General features: G+C 34.4%; 1 protein-coding gene across 3 annotated transcripts in view; it reads right to left on the bottom strand.

Moving 5' to 3' along the window:
- The window catches only part of LOC136041048 (tubby-related protein 4-like), a 149,400-nt gene that overhangs the window by 28,709 nt on the left and 102,289 nt on the right, over positions 1-18,402 (bottom strand). For all 3 annotated transcript variants that reach the window (XM_065725597.1, XM_065725589.1, XM_065725604.1), the window contains 4 exons: positions 13,860-14,062; positions 11,947-12,117; positions 9,075-9,167; positions 7,109-7,250 (listed from right to left, as the gene is read on the bottom strand). In XM_065725597.1, the coding sequence (XP_065581669.1) occupies positions 7,109-7,250; positions 9,075-9,167; positions 11,947-12,117; positions 13,860-14,062 (609 nt within the window). The remainder of the gene's footprint in view (positions 1-7,108; positions 7,251-9,074; positions 9,168-11,946; positions 12,118-13,859; positions 14,063-18,402) is intronic.

Genomic DNA, 18,402 nt, shown 5'->3' with positions numbered 1-18,402 from the left:
CATTTTCGTTTTATTAAAAACGATATGCATCTTGAGCAATATGCTTTTGTTTTTCATAACATCGACGACAAATAAATATAATTCACAACAATGGTCAAGATGACTGGAAAGAATTAATCAAAATAAACTGAATATTGAATATGTCATGATATCAATTCCTGGAAACTCAGCAATTCAGAATTTTTTTCACTTTAATTTCTGTTTTTATTTTTCAATGTTGTAAATAGAAAAGAAAATATTTACATTTATTTTGTTTTCAGCAAAACATAAATGATGCAACGAGTCCAAAGTGATTATAGGGCAACCCCGTCCCCCCTGACGAACTTTTTTCTTCAAATGATCAATAAAAATTTTGAGATAGCTGTTTTATTTGAAATATTCTGAAGGTCAAATAAGTAGGCCATTGGGTTTCAACACTACCTCCAATCCCAGGTGAAAGGGTTGTAAGTTTTTTAAGTTGTCCATTGTTAATATGAATGTTTTTTTTTTATAAGAAAAAGGGGCATATTTTATATTGGACCTCTAAAACAGCTTAGAGTATTGAGGCGGAACTTCAAGTAAAGGTTCAGAGGGATGCCCAGCAAAATGCAAATTTTGATTTCCAATCGAATGAGCCCCCTCCATAGTTCCTAGGACCATTCATACCATAAAAACTATATGTATTAACAATGGGCAGCTTTCATAGCTTGCAGCCCTAGGGGCTGGTTGTGTTTGTCAAACCAGGAAGGATAGTTATTTGACTTTTGGATAAAATAGCTACCTCAAAATTTTGATCTGATGCATTTGGGGAAAAAAGGATGCGGGTACTGGTTGCCTTATGATCATTTTTGGCTCTTAAAAAGGAAACTAGAACTTTCGGTTTCAGATTACTGAGCCTCCTTCAAAGTTTATACAACCGCTCTTTCCAAAAAACCTTACATTTTAACAATGGGTAACTTACATAATTTACAGCCCTTGTCCTGAGGCTGTGTGGTGCTCTGTTACGCTGTCCCCAAAGGTAGAGTTATTTGACCTTTGCACTATTTCCAACGAAGTTACTATTTCAAAAATCTGATAGGATGCATTTGAGGAAAAAAGGGCATAGGGAGGGGGGAGTCGTTGTCCTCCCATCACTTTTGACCATTAAAAAGAGCAGTATAACCTCCCGATTCCCAATCGAATGAGCCTTTCCGAACTAGATACGACAACTCCTTTCATGTGAAATGTCTCTGGGAATTTTTTTTTTTTTGTAAACATTGAAGCCTTATGGCTTTTTATTATAGGCAACGCTATACTGTTACCTCTGATTGGTTTGAAAGCCAATAAAAAAAAGACATGATGGTATCTTCCTATATGTTAACAGAGAGCAGCCATGATAATTTCTAGCCCAAAAAAATGTGAAATTCTTAATACTTTATGAGTTTTTTGTTGTTTTTTTTGGGGGGGGGGGTGAATACATCGACGGATATTCTTTCTATGTCTCTTTCTATCTACGCTATTAGCCTGTTTTTCTTCGATATATTGGTAAGTATTGGTCTCACGGGTCCCCTGTAGACATGAAGGCACTGTCATACAATATGTATTAATGTTTTTGGTTTTCCTGAGGGTTAAACTTAGTTATCGGCATCTCCACTTTTAGATACCATTACCTTTCTTGAGTAGGACTACCGAAACTAGCAGTCTTTCACCCCAACTTTAGGCCCAAGAGGCCGAACTGGGGTACCGATGATAAACTAATTTCAGTTTTACTGTTCTATCTTTTTTTTATTATAACATGTAAAAAGTCAAATTATTACTCAATCGTCCAGTAGAAAAAGCTATTTTTATGGCACTTGGTAAATAACAAGTGGCATATAGCGATCGCAAATTCTGTCGGTCAGTCGGTCTGTCGGTCTGTCGGTCCCGGATTGGCTAGTTTAGGTACTTCCAGATAAGTTAGGACGATGAAATTTGGCAGGCATATCAGGGACCAGACAAGATTAAATTACAAATAGTCGTTTCCCTGATTTTATCATCTGGGGTGGGGGTGGAGTGGGGGGACGGTTAATTCAAAAAAATTAGAAAAAATGAGGTATTTTTAACTTACGAACAGGGAATCTGATCTTAATGAAATTTGATATTTGGAAGGATATCGTGTCGCAGAATTTTTGTTTTGAATCCCGATCGGATCCGGTGACATTGAAGGAAGTTGGAGGGGGAAGCCTAAATTCTTGGAAAACGCTTAGAGTGGAGGGATCGGGATGGAACTTGGTGAGAAAAATAAGCACAAGTCCTAGATACGTAATTTACATAACCGGAAGTAATTTGTTCTCTTTGAAGGAGTTGGGGGGAGGGTTAATTCTGAAAAATTTGAAAAAATGAGATATTTTTAGGCTAGGAAGAAGTGATAGGATCTTAATGAGATTTCATATTTAGAAGGACCTCATAACTCAGATCTCTTATTTTAAATCCCGACCGATCCAGTGTCATTGGGGAAGTTGGGGGGGGGAGGAAATCATAGAAAACGCTTAGAGTGGAGAGTTCAGGATGAAACTTGGTGGGAAGAATAAGCAAAGTTCTAGATACGTTATTGACATAACCGGACTGAATCCAGTCTCTTCGGGGGACTTGGAGAGGGTTTTAATTCAGAAAAATTCGAAAAATTGAGGTATTTTTAATTTACGAACAGGTGAAAGGATCTTAATGAAATTTAATATTTGAAAGGATATTGTATCTCAAAGTTTTTATTTTAAATTTCAGCCGGATCTGGGGACTTTGGAGGGAATTGGAGGGGGGAACCTAAAATCTTGGAAAACGCTTAGAGTGGAGGGATCGGGATGAAACTTGACGGGAAAAAGCACAGCTCCTAGATACGTGATTGACATAACTGGAGCCGATTTTTTTCTGTTTGGGGGAGTTGGGGGGAGGGTTCATTCTGAAAAATTAAAAAAAATTAGGCATTTTTAAATTACGAAGGAGTGATCAGATCTTAATAAAATTTCATATTTAAAAGGACCTCGTGACTCCGATCTCTAATTTCAATTCCCACCGGACCCAGTGTCATCGGGGGAAGTTAGGGGGGACTCGAAATCTTGGAAAACGCTTCCAGTGGAGAAATCAGGATGAAACTGGGTGGTAAGAATATGCACAAGTTTTCTTGTGCATATTCGTGATTGACATAACAGGACTGAATCCACTGTCTTTGGGGGAATCGAAGAGGGTGTTAATTCGGAAAAATTTGAAAAATTTAGGTAATTTTAACTTAAGAACGGGTGATCGTTCGTGTGGTATTTTTAAATTTGACATTTAGAAGGAACTCATGTCTCAGAGCTCTTATTTTAAATCCCGACCAGATCTGGCGACATTGGGGGGAGTTGGAGGGGTAACCGAAAATCTTGGAAAACGCTTAGAGTAAATAGATCGGGATGAAACTTGGTGGGTAGAATAAACAAATGTCGTAGAAACTTGATTGACGGAACCAGACTGGATCCGTTCTCTCTGGGGGAGTTAGGGGGAGGGTCCAGTGCTTTGGCGATTTCGGTGCTTCTGGACGTGCTAGGACGATGAAAAGTGGTAGGCGGGTCAGGGACCTGCACAAATTGACTTGATAAAGTTGTTTTCCCCGATTTGACCACCTTGGGGTGGGGGGGGGGTTGAAGGGAGAGAAAAAGTTAGAAAAATCGAGTTATTTTTAACTTACGAGCGGGCGATCAGATCTTAATGAATTTTGATATTTAGAAGGACCTCGTGATTCAGAGCACTTATTTTAAATCCCGACTGGCATTAATCCTCTGAGTTTTCCTTTTAAATTAATCTACTGATTCTTAGAATTTTACTAGAGCTCATGCCATATAAGCTCTTGGCTCTTCCAACCTTATCACAAGTGCCATATAAGCTCTTAGCTCTTGTATCTTTTACGCAGTAAACATGTAGTACAAATACTCATCAATATATTTTGCCTTTCAAAAGTATGGAAACATTATTGGCTGAAAAATATTCATTTTAAGCAATCTGTTAAGCATTGCTTAACAGATTGCAATGGAATCTGTTAAGATTAAATGAAAATATTCATATTAAGCAATCTGTTAAGCATAAATAAATAAACGATTTTATTGCCCATTATAAATAGACATGAAATGTCACACAACGGAGTATGAAAAGATAATTAAAAAAGGAAAATGCCTATACGAATGACACACAAAGTCAACATAAAACAATTAAAACAGAAAATTAATAAACAATATATTCAAAAGTGGTGGCTAATAGCTTGAAAAAGACTATGTTTTATGATCAAATGATGAAGCCGGTACTTTCGTCTCATTACAATCATTGAAAGGTTGCACAAATTATACTTGGCCAAAATTTAAGTGTTACGTGTCCAAGGTTGTAAACCCAAAATATACTTTGCATACTCCATCGTTGTGTGTTATTATTTTCTCTTTGATATCAGAATCATTATAAATGGTGGTTTTTGTTTTGATTTAACCTTCATATGCATTAATTTGTATTCATTTTAGGCTTTTGATAACGCTTCTCACCTTTTTTTATATTTGCAAAATGGTCTCTCTCTATATGAAAGGGATTGTTCCCTCCTCAACACCCCGCTCTTTACGCTAAGGTTTGACTCTTTCTCTCAACTCTACTTTTTGAAACAGAAAAAAACTTTAGCGTAAAGAGCGAGGCGTTGAGGAGAGAACCGTCCCTTTCATATACGGAGTAATTTCTGTTCGTTTTAAATTTTAATATCGCTCCTTACTTCCAGTTAGAAATTTTTTTTTTTAATTTAATTTCTGAACGTTTTTGATTTAATGCATGTTTTGATCTTGGCTCTTCGCACATGAATAACTAAAGGAACATTTGCTTATTAATTTATTTTTATGGCTAAATGGCTTCCTCATAGTTTTGATCGGACGATTTTGAGAAAAAAGGAGCGGGGAGTAGACCTAGTTGCCCTCCAATTTTTAGGTTATTTAAAAAGGCAACAGAACTTTTAAATTTTTACGAACGTTTTTATTAGTAAAAATATACGTAACTTACGAATTAACTTACGAATTATATGAGGGGGTTCATCCCCTCATCAATACCTCACTCTTTACACTAAAGCTTAAATTTTGTCCCAATTCCTTAAGATTGACCGCTGAATCACAATGGCCGTAGAATAAATAGTTGAAATTAATAAAATTACTTTAGCATAAAGAGCGAGGTATTAGGAGGTGGTGAAATCCTCATATGCGTAATAATGTCTGTTTATTTTGAGTTTTAATGCTGTTCCTTACTTTCATTTGAAAAAACTTTTTCATATTCTATTTTTCACTGTTCTTTAAAAAAATGCTAAAAAATCCTGCACCCCCTTCATGGACATTTTCCCCCCATGACAAATTCCTCCATAGAAAGTTCCCCCCGCATAAGCCCCTCCCCTAAACCCCTCCTCACAACAAAAAAAAACCTGAAAGCGTATGTACACTTCCCAATAACCATTACTATATGTAAACATTCGTGAAAGTTTGTAACTTGCAGCCCCTCCCACGGGGACTGTGGGGGAGTAAGTCGTCCCCAAAGAAATAGTTATTAGGTTTTTCGACTATTTTGAATAAAATAGTTATCTCGGAATTTTGATCCGGTGACTTTGGGAAAAGGATGAGTATTGGAGGGAAGGATGAGCGTCCAATATTTTTTGTCACTTAAAAAGAGAACTAGAACTTTTGATTTCCGTTAGAATGAGCCCTCTCACGGCATTCTAGGACTACTGGGTCGATACGATCGCCCCTGGAAAAAAAAGAAAAAAAAAAAAAACAAATAAAAACGCACCCGTGATCTGTCTAGTGGCAAAAAATGCAAAATTCCACATTTTTGTAGATAGGAGCTTGAAACTTCTACTGTAGGATTCTCTGATACGCTGAATCTGATGGCTTTTAATGGGTGTTTCCCCTATTTTCTAAAATAAGGCAAATTTTCTCAGAAATTTTGATGGGTTAGTCTAAAATGAATGAAACTTATATATTTAAAATCAGCATTAAAATGGAATTCTTTTGATGTAGCTATTGGTATCGAAATTCCATTTTTTTTAGTTTTGGTTACTATTGAGCCGGGTCGCTCCTTACTACAGTTCGTTACCATGAACTGCTTGATAACCCTAAATCAAACTCTTAATAGTTTCCATTTCTGCTTTATATATGTATTTATCAAGGCGAAATTATGTACATTCGTATACGAGTGCATAATGATTATGTTATGTCCTGTGCACGCGTTAAATGTTATAGGGCATCGGAGAAAGTATGCTCCTGCTTTATATTTTATGACTGTTATTAATGGCTAGTTGAAACTAGAAGAAAACTGCCTGTAAGGGTCCAAGATAGGCCGAAGACAATTTTGATCCTAAAAGTCCCGGTTTCTTGCTATTTCTAAGAAGGAGAAAGGAGGTTATTGGCCCTATATATTCCAAAGAAAATAACAAGTTCAAAGTTTTTGTTGGAAACAAATCGGTTAAAGAAAAACAAAACTGGGTCAGGTGATAGAACAGGCAGATACCAAGGGATGGGCTGCAAATCTCTGTTTGACAATGAGTGTCAAATAACCCGACTTTAAATACCACAGCTGAAGTGTTCAGAGGAGCCTATTTGCTTTATTGATTCTACTTCTCTATTTATCCTACTATATGCATTATTGATTTTACTAATATTCTACTCTTTCTTAATACTTTAGCTAACTTAACGCTCATGACATGGAGCATTTGTAAAACGGAAGGATTTGATCGTTTGGGGCGATGTTTTCTATTAGTAAAAACAATTAATCATTTAATGTTTAAGTGCCATCTCCATTGAAACTATACTCTAGTTAGGCTTATAAGGCATTTCGGTCAACATTTAATCTATTAGTGAAAATTAGTTTCAACAAAAATACATCATCAACGGGACTTGAACTTGATACCACATGAGCAGGTCGTAGTCCCATTCGGTCATGATGAGACGGATGAAGATCTTCTCAGCTGACCAGTTGATAAAGTTTTAAAGTTTGTTTTTTGTATAAAGGTATACAGTTTTTTGTCACCGTTTTATGTAGTCTAAAAGAATCTTCGTTTATCGAGTATTGAGATACTTTTAAGGTTAAATCGTTTCTATGAACTTGAACTAAGCACTAAGCTAATCCTCACCGTAATTCTCTTCAGGGTCAGCCTTTAAGTCAGGTGGCTTAAGAATCTCAGGCTCTAGGCCCGATGAGACTCCATCAAGTACAGTAACCAACAAACTCATTTGTCTTGGCTGTAAATGCAGAAGGGATGTCCTATAAGTGATCTAGAAAAAAAGGAAGGAAATAAGTAACAGATTTAACGTGAGAAAAGTGAAACATAAGAAAAAAAGTAAGTCTTTCCATACATCGTGATTCAGCTATCAAGTGTCACCTTTGGCAGGGTGATAAAGGACTATAATAGACATGGGTGTTTCTAAACTGATCTATCAATCTTGTCTAATATGAAAGTTATTTAGATTTAAGCACAGTTTAGGCTATATCCGCATAGTTTGAGCAATGCCATCATTTTGAACAGAGAAACAGTTCGAGATGCTCTTTTTGTGGATACGTATTTCAGATATGCATGCTGCACTAAAATAGTCTTGGATTATTTGAATGCTTAGCAACGACTTACTTTTAAAAAATATCACTAACTTTTTTTTTTTACTGTAAGTTGGTTCAAGGTAAGTATGGCTCGAAATTAATATTTACAATAATTTTTACTCTTTTTTTTAGTTATTAGACAGCCTTCCTCAAAAAGTGATTATTTCTGTAAATTTAATGTAAGTATCTCTACAAATTTAGTACAATGGCAGTGCTCATAGTATTAAACACGCCATCTTTATAAAGCGTTTAAAATTATGGTGAAATTAAGAATTCATGAAAGAAATGTCAGGCAAAGAAAATGTTATAATTTTATCAGGTTCAAGTATTTATGTCTAGATGAGAATTAGTGGCAACGTAATATTTGGAGAATAAATACGAGTCTCAAAAAGGAGGATCCCTGTCTTTACTCATATACGTAGTTTAACTGACACTACTCCTAGCAATTAGGTCCTACCTTTAAAAATATTCCCAACTATATATCGATGAGAAATAATAAATTATTCACAAATTGCCCCTTTTATGAGGCCCAAATTTTGATCTTGCATACTTCAGCGAAACTAATCTTTAACACAAGTCTTATCGCGGTGTGGCCGTGGAGATGTTTAGTGAAATTTAAAGCGCTAATTGCTTTTAGAATAAATAAGTTTTTAAGAACAATATCCGAAATATTTTTTGGGGGGAGGGGGGGGGGCTTTGATTTAAACTCACAGCAAAGTACAAAAATTGTGATCTAAAGTATTAGATTCAGAGCGAAAATTGAGATTTGCTTTGCAGCGTATTCCAGCGGCTTCATACTTGAATCAAATTTGAGTGGAGTTCCAGGACGAACTGGTGGTTATTTTTGATTACATTGAGACTTTCATAATCTATGACGAGCCATGCTTTGCCGGAGACAAAATGTCTAATACCTAAAACATACTAATTTTCGTGACGTGTTTATACTGGCAATATTAAAATTAAAATGTTTATTTTTATTATTTTTTTCATTTTACCCTATGGTTTTGCAGCTGAATAAATCGATCAAATATTTCGTGCAAAATTAATGAAAAAAAGTTCGTCCGACAATTTATGATATTGCAGCAGATCAAAATATATTTCAACCAGTTAGACGGTTTCATTCTCGTCTCTTAAATTTTCCTTTTGTTCGTGTTACGGCCCTATTATTCCTTGTGAATAATAGAAGTTCTTTTCCATAAATAAAAGCACCAGTAAAGCAGTAAACGCTCAATAATTAGATACACATCGAGGAACTTATCCAACTGAAGGAATGGTCCCTATGAAAAAAGAGGAAAAAACATGCTAAACTCATTAAAGATAATACTGACAAGGAAAATGTTTTTTCTCTATTTTTTACTAGTAATCAAATACTATTTCGACAATTTTTTCCTTGGTTGTTTAGTAGAACTTGAGTATATAAAAAAAGAATATCATGGGAAGAAATTCTTTTAATAAATGCTTCATTGATGTGAATCAAATGAAGTGAAAAATTAAAAAAATTATACCTGTCCTAGCTCCTCTGGTATGCTGTCACTGACTCCCGTTAGTTTGAATCTTGTCCCCCAGATGTTTGAAGTTATTTCTGCCAGTTTAGACACCTGAAAATGTCTTTTTTTTAAAGATTTGGTCACAGTGAAGTAAAATATTTCCATTAATGAATGCAGGTTACATATTTATATCAGTTTTAATCTTTATGGCCTCACAAAATTCATGAAGTAGGGTAATTTGATGTAAAAGTGGAAATACAACTTGGTGTGAAAGTAAATCTTAAAGAAAAAGAAACATTTGAGAGTATACAAAATTTTTTTTAATCAAAATAAAGATTTCATTTTTAATTTTTTGAAAACTAATTTGTTTATTCCTTAAGCGCTTTGAAATTAGAAAAATAAACCCCGCGAATATTTTTATTTAGGAAAGAGAGGGTGCTTAAAAGCAGAAATCGGTGTGTTATTAAAAACAAAGTGTACTTTTGTTCATGGTTTTTCTAAATAAGTATTTTTGTGCACAAGTTTCGCTCCTTTTGAGTTGTCAATCGGTTAATAATTATGCAAAAAGAATTATATCCGAATCAGGGCTGGCCTCCCTTATTTCATATAAGGTAAATGTATTTTGTCAAATGTATCCAGTGGTTTAAGTGACCGTCGAAACTTAAAACATTTTATAAATACTCTTTTTTGAGAAATAATGTCAGTTAAAAACGAAAAGAAATACAATAAAAAAATCTAAAAAACACAGTTTTTCAAAGAAAAGTATAGAGCATACATTAAACCTAAGAAGCGCAAAGATAAAGCCAAGCAAAATAGTTTATTTATTTATGGTGATTTATGTTCTTCTTTATGGTGATTTATGTTCTTCTTACACTTGAATTAATATTGGCTTTAGTTTTGCTCGTTTTAGGTTTAATGTAACTGTTTACTTTTCTTTCAAAAACTCCCTTTGTGAAAAAGGGTTATTTTACTTTATTAAAGTATAAAAAGCCAAGTTTTCCTTCCACCTAGAACCTGACACTCATTGAAAACTATAAAGAACATTAGGAGAACAGTAAGAAGTATATTTACTTACAAAAACAAAAATTAGAATTTCGTGTCACCGTAGGTTTAAATTTGAGATGTTTGGTGCCAGTGTTTAACAGGGTTTCCACTTTCGAGTCTCAAAGTTCGGGGACAGGTTTTAAAAATTTGGGAAGTTTTCGGGGACAAGTCTTCAAGATTCGGGGAATTTTCGGGGGCAAGTTGGATCCGCCTAGTAAATCAAGCTTTTAAAAGAGTAGGTTTTAGAGCCAGAGTACGCGGTTGGAACCCATAGTAAAAACGATTATTGCTGATATTGCAGACAAAACCTTAAAACTGTTTTCAAATTAAAATCTGAAAATAAATGACATAAAAGTCTTGTTTACAGGCTAAGAGAATAAAGCAGCAAAGATAATGTAGAACCTAAAGCAACAAAGTTTCAGAGTGTAATTCGGGCATGTGAATTAGCTCTTCCAAATCCCACTCGACAAACTCAAATATCCAAAACATTTCTCAACACCCCCTTTATAATATGTCTCCCCTTCCGTGACCCATCCTTATCATATTCCCATCAATGACTCCTGGATCTGCCCCTGATTGTAAGTAGCCAAAAAGATTTGTCATTGTAAAGCGGTGTTTAAGCAATTTTGTGACATAGAACTACCATCTTGACCCAAAAAGGGCAATGTTACCATCAATTAAAATTCTAATATCGCCACTGTACTTTAAATAATCGAAAATTTATACACCGACCCATGTGTCCAGTTTCAGAGACAACAACGCTGCGCAGGGGTGTTTTTTTTTTTTTTTTTTTTTTTTTTTTTTGAATCATGGGGTAATAGCAAATGAACAGTCAACGTAGATATTTGTTTTTATAAGTTTATAACAAAGCTGATTAACTTGATGCTTGATAAATTTATGTACAGTGATGTATAATTGAAGATCTGGTGTTTCAAAAAGAATTGATTTTTATTGCACAACTTAATGTACAAAAGCATATAGCTGACAGATTAAGAAAAACAAAATCCATGAATTAGAACATCTAAGCAATGACAAGGCTATAGAAATACGTTCAGGAAAGAAGAATCAAAGTTACACACAAGAACAGAAAACATTGCGCATAGGGACGATAGAAGTGCTTGTGGAAAGACAAGTGATAAAAGCAGTAAGAAAATTATGGTTCCACAACAATATATTTTTAGTAAAGAAAAAAACTTCTCTTAATGTTATTTTGTAATGTTCCTTCTATAATATATTTTATATGCTGCATTAATAATAAATAAGGTATATAGAAATATTATTTCCCCTCATCCACACTGACGAAGTTGGCATTTGTAAATAGAGGTAAGATGCGGCGAAAGAATGGCCAGTGAAAATAATATTTACCTATTAAAATAAGCTTTAACCAGTTTTGAATTAACTCACAGCATATCATCTTGACACCCTCCCTCCTCTCCGTGAAAAAATAATATAGCAAAAAAAGAAGACGAAGAAGTCAGTGCATATGACCTTTGGATTGGGAAATAGCTATAGCTATAATTCTTCAGGTGAGTTGTGGCTGTTCATTCTTGAATGCTTTGATAAAGGTTTAATTTTTAATTTGAAAAAATCGATAAATTTTTCATCGAAGGACAGTATTGTGCTGCGACTATCAGGGCTAGTTGAAACATATTTTATTTAGAAAATATTCTATAAGTATTAGTTTAGGCAAAACACACAGAACCTACCCTGAACGTCAACCAACACCCATTAGAATAATAACCATGCGCTGCATAAATAAATGTTTATGCATGACGTAAATACCAAAGAGTAAATTATCATGCATATTCTGATAAGAAAAAAGAGCAAATATATTAGAGAAACTTACTTCAGGTAGGTTGTCCTGGTGGTTCCACTCATTGACTTCTTGTGACTGATCTAGATTTCGTCGTCTTTCAAGTTCATCTGGATTGAAACCACCGACTCGAACCCGACGTAGTTCATCTTGGGATCTTTCTCTTGTCAGCTCCTCTGGTGATGGAGGGTTCAGTAAGCCGGCCTGAAAAAGTTTTCATTAAACAAAAACTTTCATTAAACACAGGATTCCTATTTTTCTAAATATTTCCCTGTTAGAAGCAAATCAGTGAATCAACAAAGATACACAATATCTGCAACTTAAAATGTATACAAACAGCCTTAATTAAACTAATATATTCATAGATTAAAGGAAGATTAGTTCCCTAAGGCTTTCCCTAAAGATAGAGACTATCAAAAAAATTTAGGGATAAATTTCTGAAACTGGATAGTTATTTTCTATAAATTCACTTCAAGCGAAAGCTTGAAGCAAATCTTACAAATTTTAATCTTACGAAAGAAATTATTTGAACAAAAATTTCTTGTGACGATTTCCTACATACAATTCAAGGTATTTCTCTGATGCCGTGTAATTATAGCCTCTTTTTTCTAATTAAATCTAGGATACAGATTTAAGATACTGTTCCAATCATATATTTACCTTATTGTTCGAAAAAAAAATACGTCCAATATTCACTCTTATCGGTCAAGAACCATAAACTACACAACTAATTTTCCATGGTTGAACATGACCGAACTCGTCAGAATTACGCATGGCGCAGTTTGTTATCATAGGCTAGAGCAGCTGTGGGTTCACGCGAAAAAAGGCAGATTCTGCGTTTTCCTTCAGATTTAATCAGATTAAGCGAGGCACCGTGATAGTTCAGCAATTCGATTAAAACGTCTAAACTGGGCCTTTGAAACACATGTAGAAAAAAAAAATACGATAAATTAAGAAAGGACTTTCTATCTAATTTTTGTGTTTCCAGTTTTGTCATTTGGGTTTCAACAGAAAGAATGAATTGATCGAATTTGAATAATGCTGCGTTTTTCAAAAATTTCCTGAGCGTAAGCTGTTTTGCCTCAGATAAAAGTACAGCGATGTGAACCTTGGCCGAGGGCTTTTGTTACGCTCATTGTTATCCATATCAAAATTAGTTACAAGGCCTTTCTCCTGTAGCGTCAATGTTGAGAGGCATTTCCTTTCTAGATTCCCCCCATAGGTTTTGAAAAGTTCCTTTTTGGGTATATTCATTCAAAACACCCATTGCTTGTGGCTTTAATTGAGAAAAAGAAAGCAACACGAACTTGGCCGTTCCCTCCCATTTAAAAAAAATTATTTTTAAGGAAAATCAGGCGTTCTACAATATTGAATAAGTAGAATAGATGGCGGGAGAGTATGTTACTTCACACTAAGAACTTCTTGTCTATTTAGAAACTTAGGTGCTTATATGATGCTTAGATGCTTATGAATTAGCACCACTGTGTACCTGAGGTGTAAAACTATATGAAACCATACTAAACGATATTTTTAAGTTATCCTAGAATTTTGGCGTCTGTCTACCGTCTATTACACTGCATCAATAGTTAATGCACCATTTAGCAGGTTTAAGTTTTATCGAGTTTTATCTTACATTAAGTTGTGTCGGTAGAGGATTTCCTCAGACTTGCCTCTACCAGTATTTTAACATGAGACACAGGGCTGGCAAGTAGTGTTAGTCTTCTGGGTGATATGTACCTCGTCTGGCTATGCGTAGAGAGGAGCGAGCAAGTAAAGTCCTGGCGATTGAAATTATGTGAGACCACGCTTAACTGCAGTTTGCATTTAAGTTTTAATGAAATTTGGATACCAGTTAACAGTCTATTACATTGTGTCTGTGGTTAATGCACTATTTCAAAGTAGTCTAGGTTTTTTTGTCCGATGATAAATTCAATCAATAGACTTACCTGTACCAGCATTTCAATATGAGATAAAGGGTCGACATGAGTTGTCAGTCTTCTTGGCTGATTTGTATTTCGTCTGGCTAGCCGTGGAGAGAAACGAGCTAGTAAAGGAGATCCTGGCGATCGAAATACATTTCTTCGAGGACTTTGGTTGTAATTGGTCTGCACTACAGATTCTTCTTGATTAAGGTCCAGCTTATGCACATCTTAAAATACAGAGGTGTTATTAAAAAATATTGCAAGCAGGTTTTACAATTTTTGTTCAGGCAAAACATTTACAGGAACATATTTCATACAAAATTTGATACGAACTATAAGAATAGAGATATTTTAAATCCTGAAAACTTTGAAATTAGCTTATTAAAAGTCGGTACTTGTATGATATACCCCCTACATTATTCTTCATCTAATTAGAACCTTGGATCTTCCATAATTCAGGGATTTTCTATAATTTGTCAAATCATATTTTGATCCCAAATCCCAAAATTATGGAATATTCAAGGTTCTAATTAGATGAAGAATATCAGATAGGGGTTCTAGTCATACAAGGACTCAAAATTCTACCAGGACAGAGTTTTAAAAACTGGTGGCATTCAAAAGTAGACTACGATGCAACAGGAGTACATTTTAGCTGCATGAGAATGCTGCGGAAAACTTTGGAAAATTTTGGTCACCGTCATGAATTTTCTTTTGAGTTATGGCAAAAAGTGAACCCTCAGCAATTTTTTCTTATTGCAAAATGTTTTGACCTAAAAAACGCATCAAAAAGTTTTTTATATTAATTTTACTTTTACACGAGTTGGAAGGACATTTTGGAAGGGAGACGGAGGGTTCAAACCCCTTAACCCTCCCTGGATACGACCTTGGACTGTGGTAATTGAAAAGGCGTAATGGGACACATTCTGAAGTACCTTCTGTTTATATTCCCCCACCCCAGAACTATAATCTAGCCTCTTTTGCTATTATATTTACTTTTCAAGACCTTTAGCGTTCTCATGTTGTTGTTTTTTAATATGCTTTACTCACAAAATTACAAGAACATCCTGTCTCATTTACAAAAGCAGCTTAGAAATTAAGATTCTGACATCAAATTTCTGCTCACCACATCTTCGATGTATAGAAATAATCAAACAGTTCGTGGTAACGAACTGTAAGTAAGAAGCGACCCGGCTCAATAGTGACTGAAAATCTAAAAAAACGGAATTTTGCTGCCAATCGACGCATCATAAGAATTGGATTTTTAGGGTTTCAAATGTACAAGTTTCATCAAGTTTAGTCTTACCCATCAAAAGTTACGAGCCAGAGAATATTTGTCTTGTTTGAAAAAAAAAGTTAAACATCACCTAAATGCCATAGAATCTTAATGGAGATTGCACCGTCAGATTCAGCGTGTCAGAGAGCCCTACTGTTAGGTTTTTTATTCCCAGGGGTGGTCGTATCGACCCAGTGCTCCGAGAATATAGTGAGAGGGCTCATTCGAGTGGAAATTAATAGTTCTAGTGTACTTTTCCAGTGACCGGAAAATGACAGGACAACGAGACCCCCTCTCACACTCATTTTTTCCAAAGTCACTCAATCAAAATTTTCAGATAGCCATTTTGTTCAGCATGGTCGAAAAATCTAAGAACTATGTCTTTAAGTGTAAACTGACCCCCTACAGTCCTCGAGAGAAGGCCTGCAAGTTGTGAACTTTGCCTATTGTTTACATATAGCATTTGTTATTGAGAGGTATAAAGCCATTTTTTTGGGGGGGGGATTGTGCTTGGGGTGGATTTCTATGGAGAGAATCTTCCTTGTGCAGGAACATTTCTTAGGAGTCAATATTCCAGGGGAAATGTTACACTGGGGGGTTTTGATAGAATTACTATTCGAAGTTATTTTTTTATTACATTCTCTTTGCCAATTTTTTTTATATGGAGAGGCACCGGAGGAATTATCCAGGTACTTTTTCCGCGTGTTTTGTTTCCTGGGAGGTAATTGCCAAGGATGGGGGTATTTCTGGAGTGATGGAGAGACCGATTCAAAATGAAAGAATGCCAAGGAGAACTTTTCAGGGTGAATGGTCCTCAAGCAATTTTACACGGAGGGGGATTTTTAGCAAGCATGGAACTGTCAGGAAGGGGCTGCACTTTAAGTTGGTATGTCTCCAAAGAGGAGTTTTCCGTAAGGGGGAAAGATATATTTCATAAGGCAGATTTACCGGCGTTGCCCCTCTTCAATACCTTACTCTTTACACTAAATTTTGACTGTTTACCAAAACTGAAACACGGGGGCCGTATAATTAGAATAGAAAGCTTCTTTAAAAGTGCCAACAGCTTTAGCGTAAAGACGAAGAGATTGAGGAGGGGAAACCCCTTCATATCCTGAATAAATCTACCAAAATCAATACACATATTTTGTTTTAATTTTTCATGTACGGTGAGCCAAATTCGAACCTTCATTAGTTGAAAAACGTTCAGAAATTAAATGAAAAAAATGGCCTTTCCCCTCCTCAACGCCCCGCTCTTTATGCTAAAGTTTTTTATTGTTTTAAAAAGCACAGTTGTGACAACTTCAACGTAAAGAGCAGAGCATGGAGAAAGGGGCAGTCTCTTTTATGTACGGGATAATTTTTTTTCGTTTTAACAGAAATTAAAAGAAATTATTAATAAACTAAAAGGAATTAAGAAGAAATTAAGTTTTGACGTTTTTAATGTCGCTCCTCACTTTCAGTTAAAAAAACTGCTTTTCTTTATTTAATTTACTTGTAGAAGTAATCGGTTTTAAATACGAGCACATATAAAACACTCGAAACTCATTCATCGACTTGTCGGCAAAATCGATAAAGAAGAACTTTCAGAAAAAGAAGCTTTCAATGAAAATTAAGGAGCCGTATTAAACTTAACAACGGTAGAAATATTTTCATATAACAATTTAAACTCAAAACAACCAAAAATTACTATCAAAGAATAAATGAAACCTAAAAGGAACAAAAATTAAAAGAAACAATCAAAGAAAACATAGAAACAGCAGGCATTTATACAGATGAACAAATAAATCTTAAAATGTGTAAAAATTAAATTTAATGTTCATTTCAAACTTAAAACCAATAAAAATTACTTCAAACAGGAGTTATGACTGCTGCCGTTTTTCTTCTTCCCTAAGCGTGAAAGGCTAAGGCTTCTTTTGTGATTTGTGTTTTATTGAGAACTATATGAATCTTGGACGCTGTTCTTTCGTTTTCCAAAACATTGACGAAAAATAAACCACAATGATAAGATTACAATGAAATCACAACGACAATCTAGACGACTGGAAAGAACCAATGAAAATAGAGAAATTCAAAATTTTATTTCGCGGCAATTTCTAGTTTTATTTTTTAGTGCTGTTAATATAAAAAAAAATATGTGTAATGTATTTATTTTCAGTAAAGCGCAAATGACGCAAGAAGCGTTAAATTTTTATGGTTAGGGAAGGGGGAAACGGGTAGTAGCTAATATCCTGACTTGAAGATTCAATTTAATTTTCTCTCCTTTTAGGATTTATTTATTCATTTTAGATTTATTTTTGGATTTTTTTTTATTTTATATATTTGGATTCATTTAGGATTTATTTATTCATTTATTTATTCTATTTTGGTACCTGCAATCTCTATGTTCCCTATGATATTTTATTTTAATTTCAGTTCGTTTTGGGTTCCATTTATTCTTTAATCGTAATTTTCGTTAAAATTAATCGTAATTCGTTTGAATTAATCGTAATAATCGAGTTTGAATTATTATAGAAACTTATTTCAGCTCTTTACTTTTCTTTGAGAAACATCTTTTGGGAATTTTTGTAAAATTAATTTCTGTTCGTTTTTAATTGCCAAAGTTTAGGTTATTAAAATGGACGTTTCTCAAGATTTTCATGTCTTTGGCATAAGAATGAAAATATTTAATTATAATTTAATATTTATAACTTATGGCTTTTGATTTATTTCAACACACCTCCAGTATTCCCTAATATACTTTTTTGGAAACAGAGATGCACACAATATTTTTTTGAAATATTCTAACCCTTATGCTCCTAATCAGTGCTGTCACTTACTTGAAGTACTTTTACTTGAAGTACTACTTAAGTAAAATTTTCCATTACTTGTACTTGTACTTAAGTAAAAACTCTAGGGTGTACTTATTACTTGATACTTAAGTAAGATTACGAAATACTTATTACTTAAGATACTTTTAATGTGCTTGTTTTTCAAATAGTTCACCTTTGACACGAAAATTTTGTGTGTGTGTGCTTTGGCAATGTACAAGAAAACATCACCTTTAGAGCAAACTCAGATATAGCTTTTGTGTGTTTGTGCTTTGGCGATCTACAAGAAAACATCACCCTTTAGATTTAGAGTAAACTCACATATAGCTCCATTCCCTATTTTTGGATATGAAATAAGGTATTTGTTTTTGACGAAAAAAAAAATTATAGTATGATTAACACTTGGCTTAATTTTTTGTTTAAAAGTTATATAACAAAGAAAATTGAAATTATTTTACAGTTCACTGGTCGACAGTGAGCTAAAATC

Source organism: Artemia franciscana, chromosome 2 (genome assembly GCF_032884065.1).
Source record: "Artemia franciscana chromosome 2, ASM3288406v1, whole genome shotgun sequence".
NCBI classification, from domain to species: domain Eukaryota; kingdom Metazoa; phylum Arthropoda; class Branchiopoda; order Anostraca; family Artemiidae; genus Artemia; species Artemia franciscana.
The sequence above is the reverse complement of the archived record's forward strand: the minus strand, read 5'-3'. Positions and strand labels throughout refer to the sequence as shown.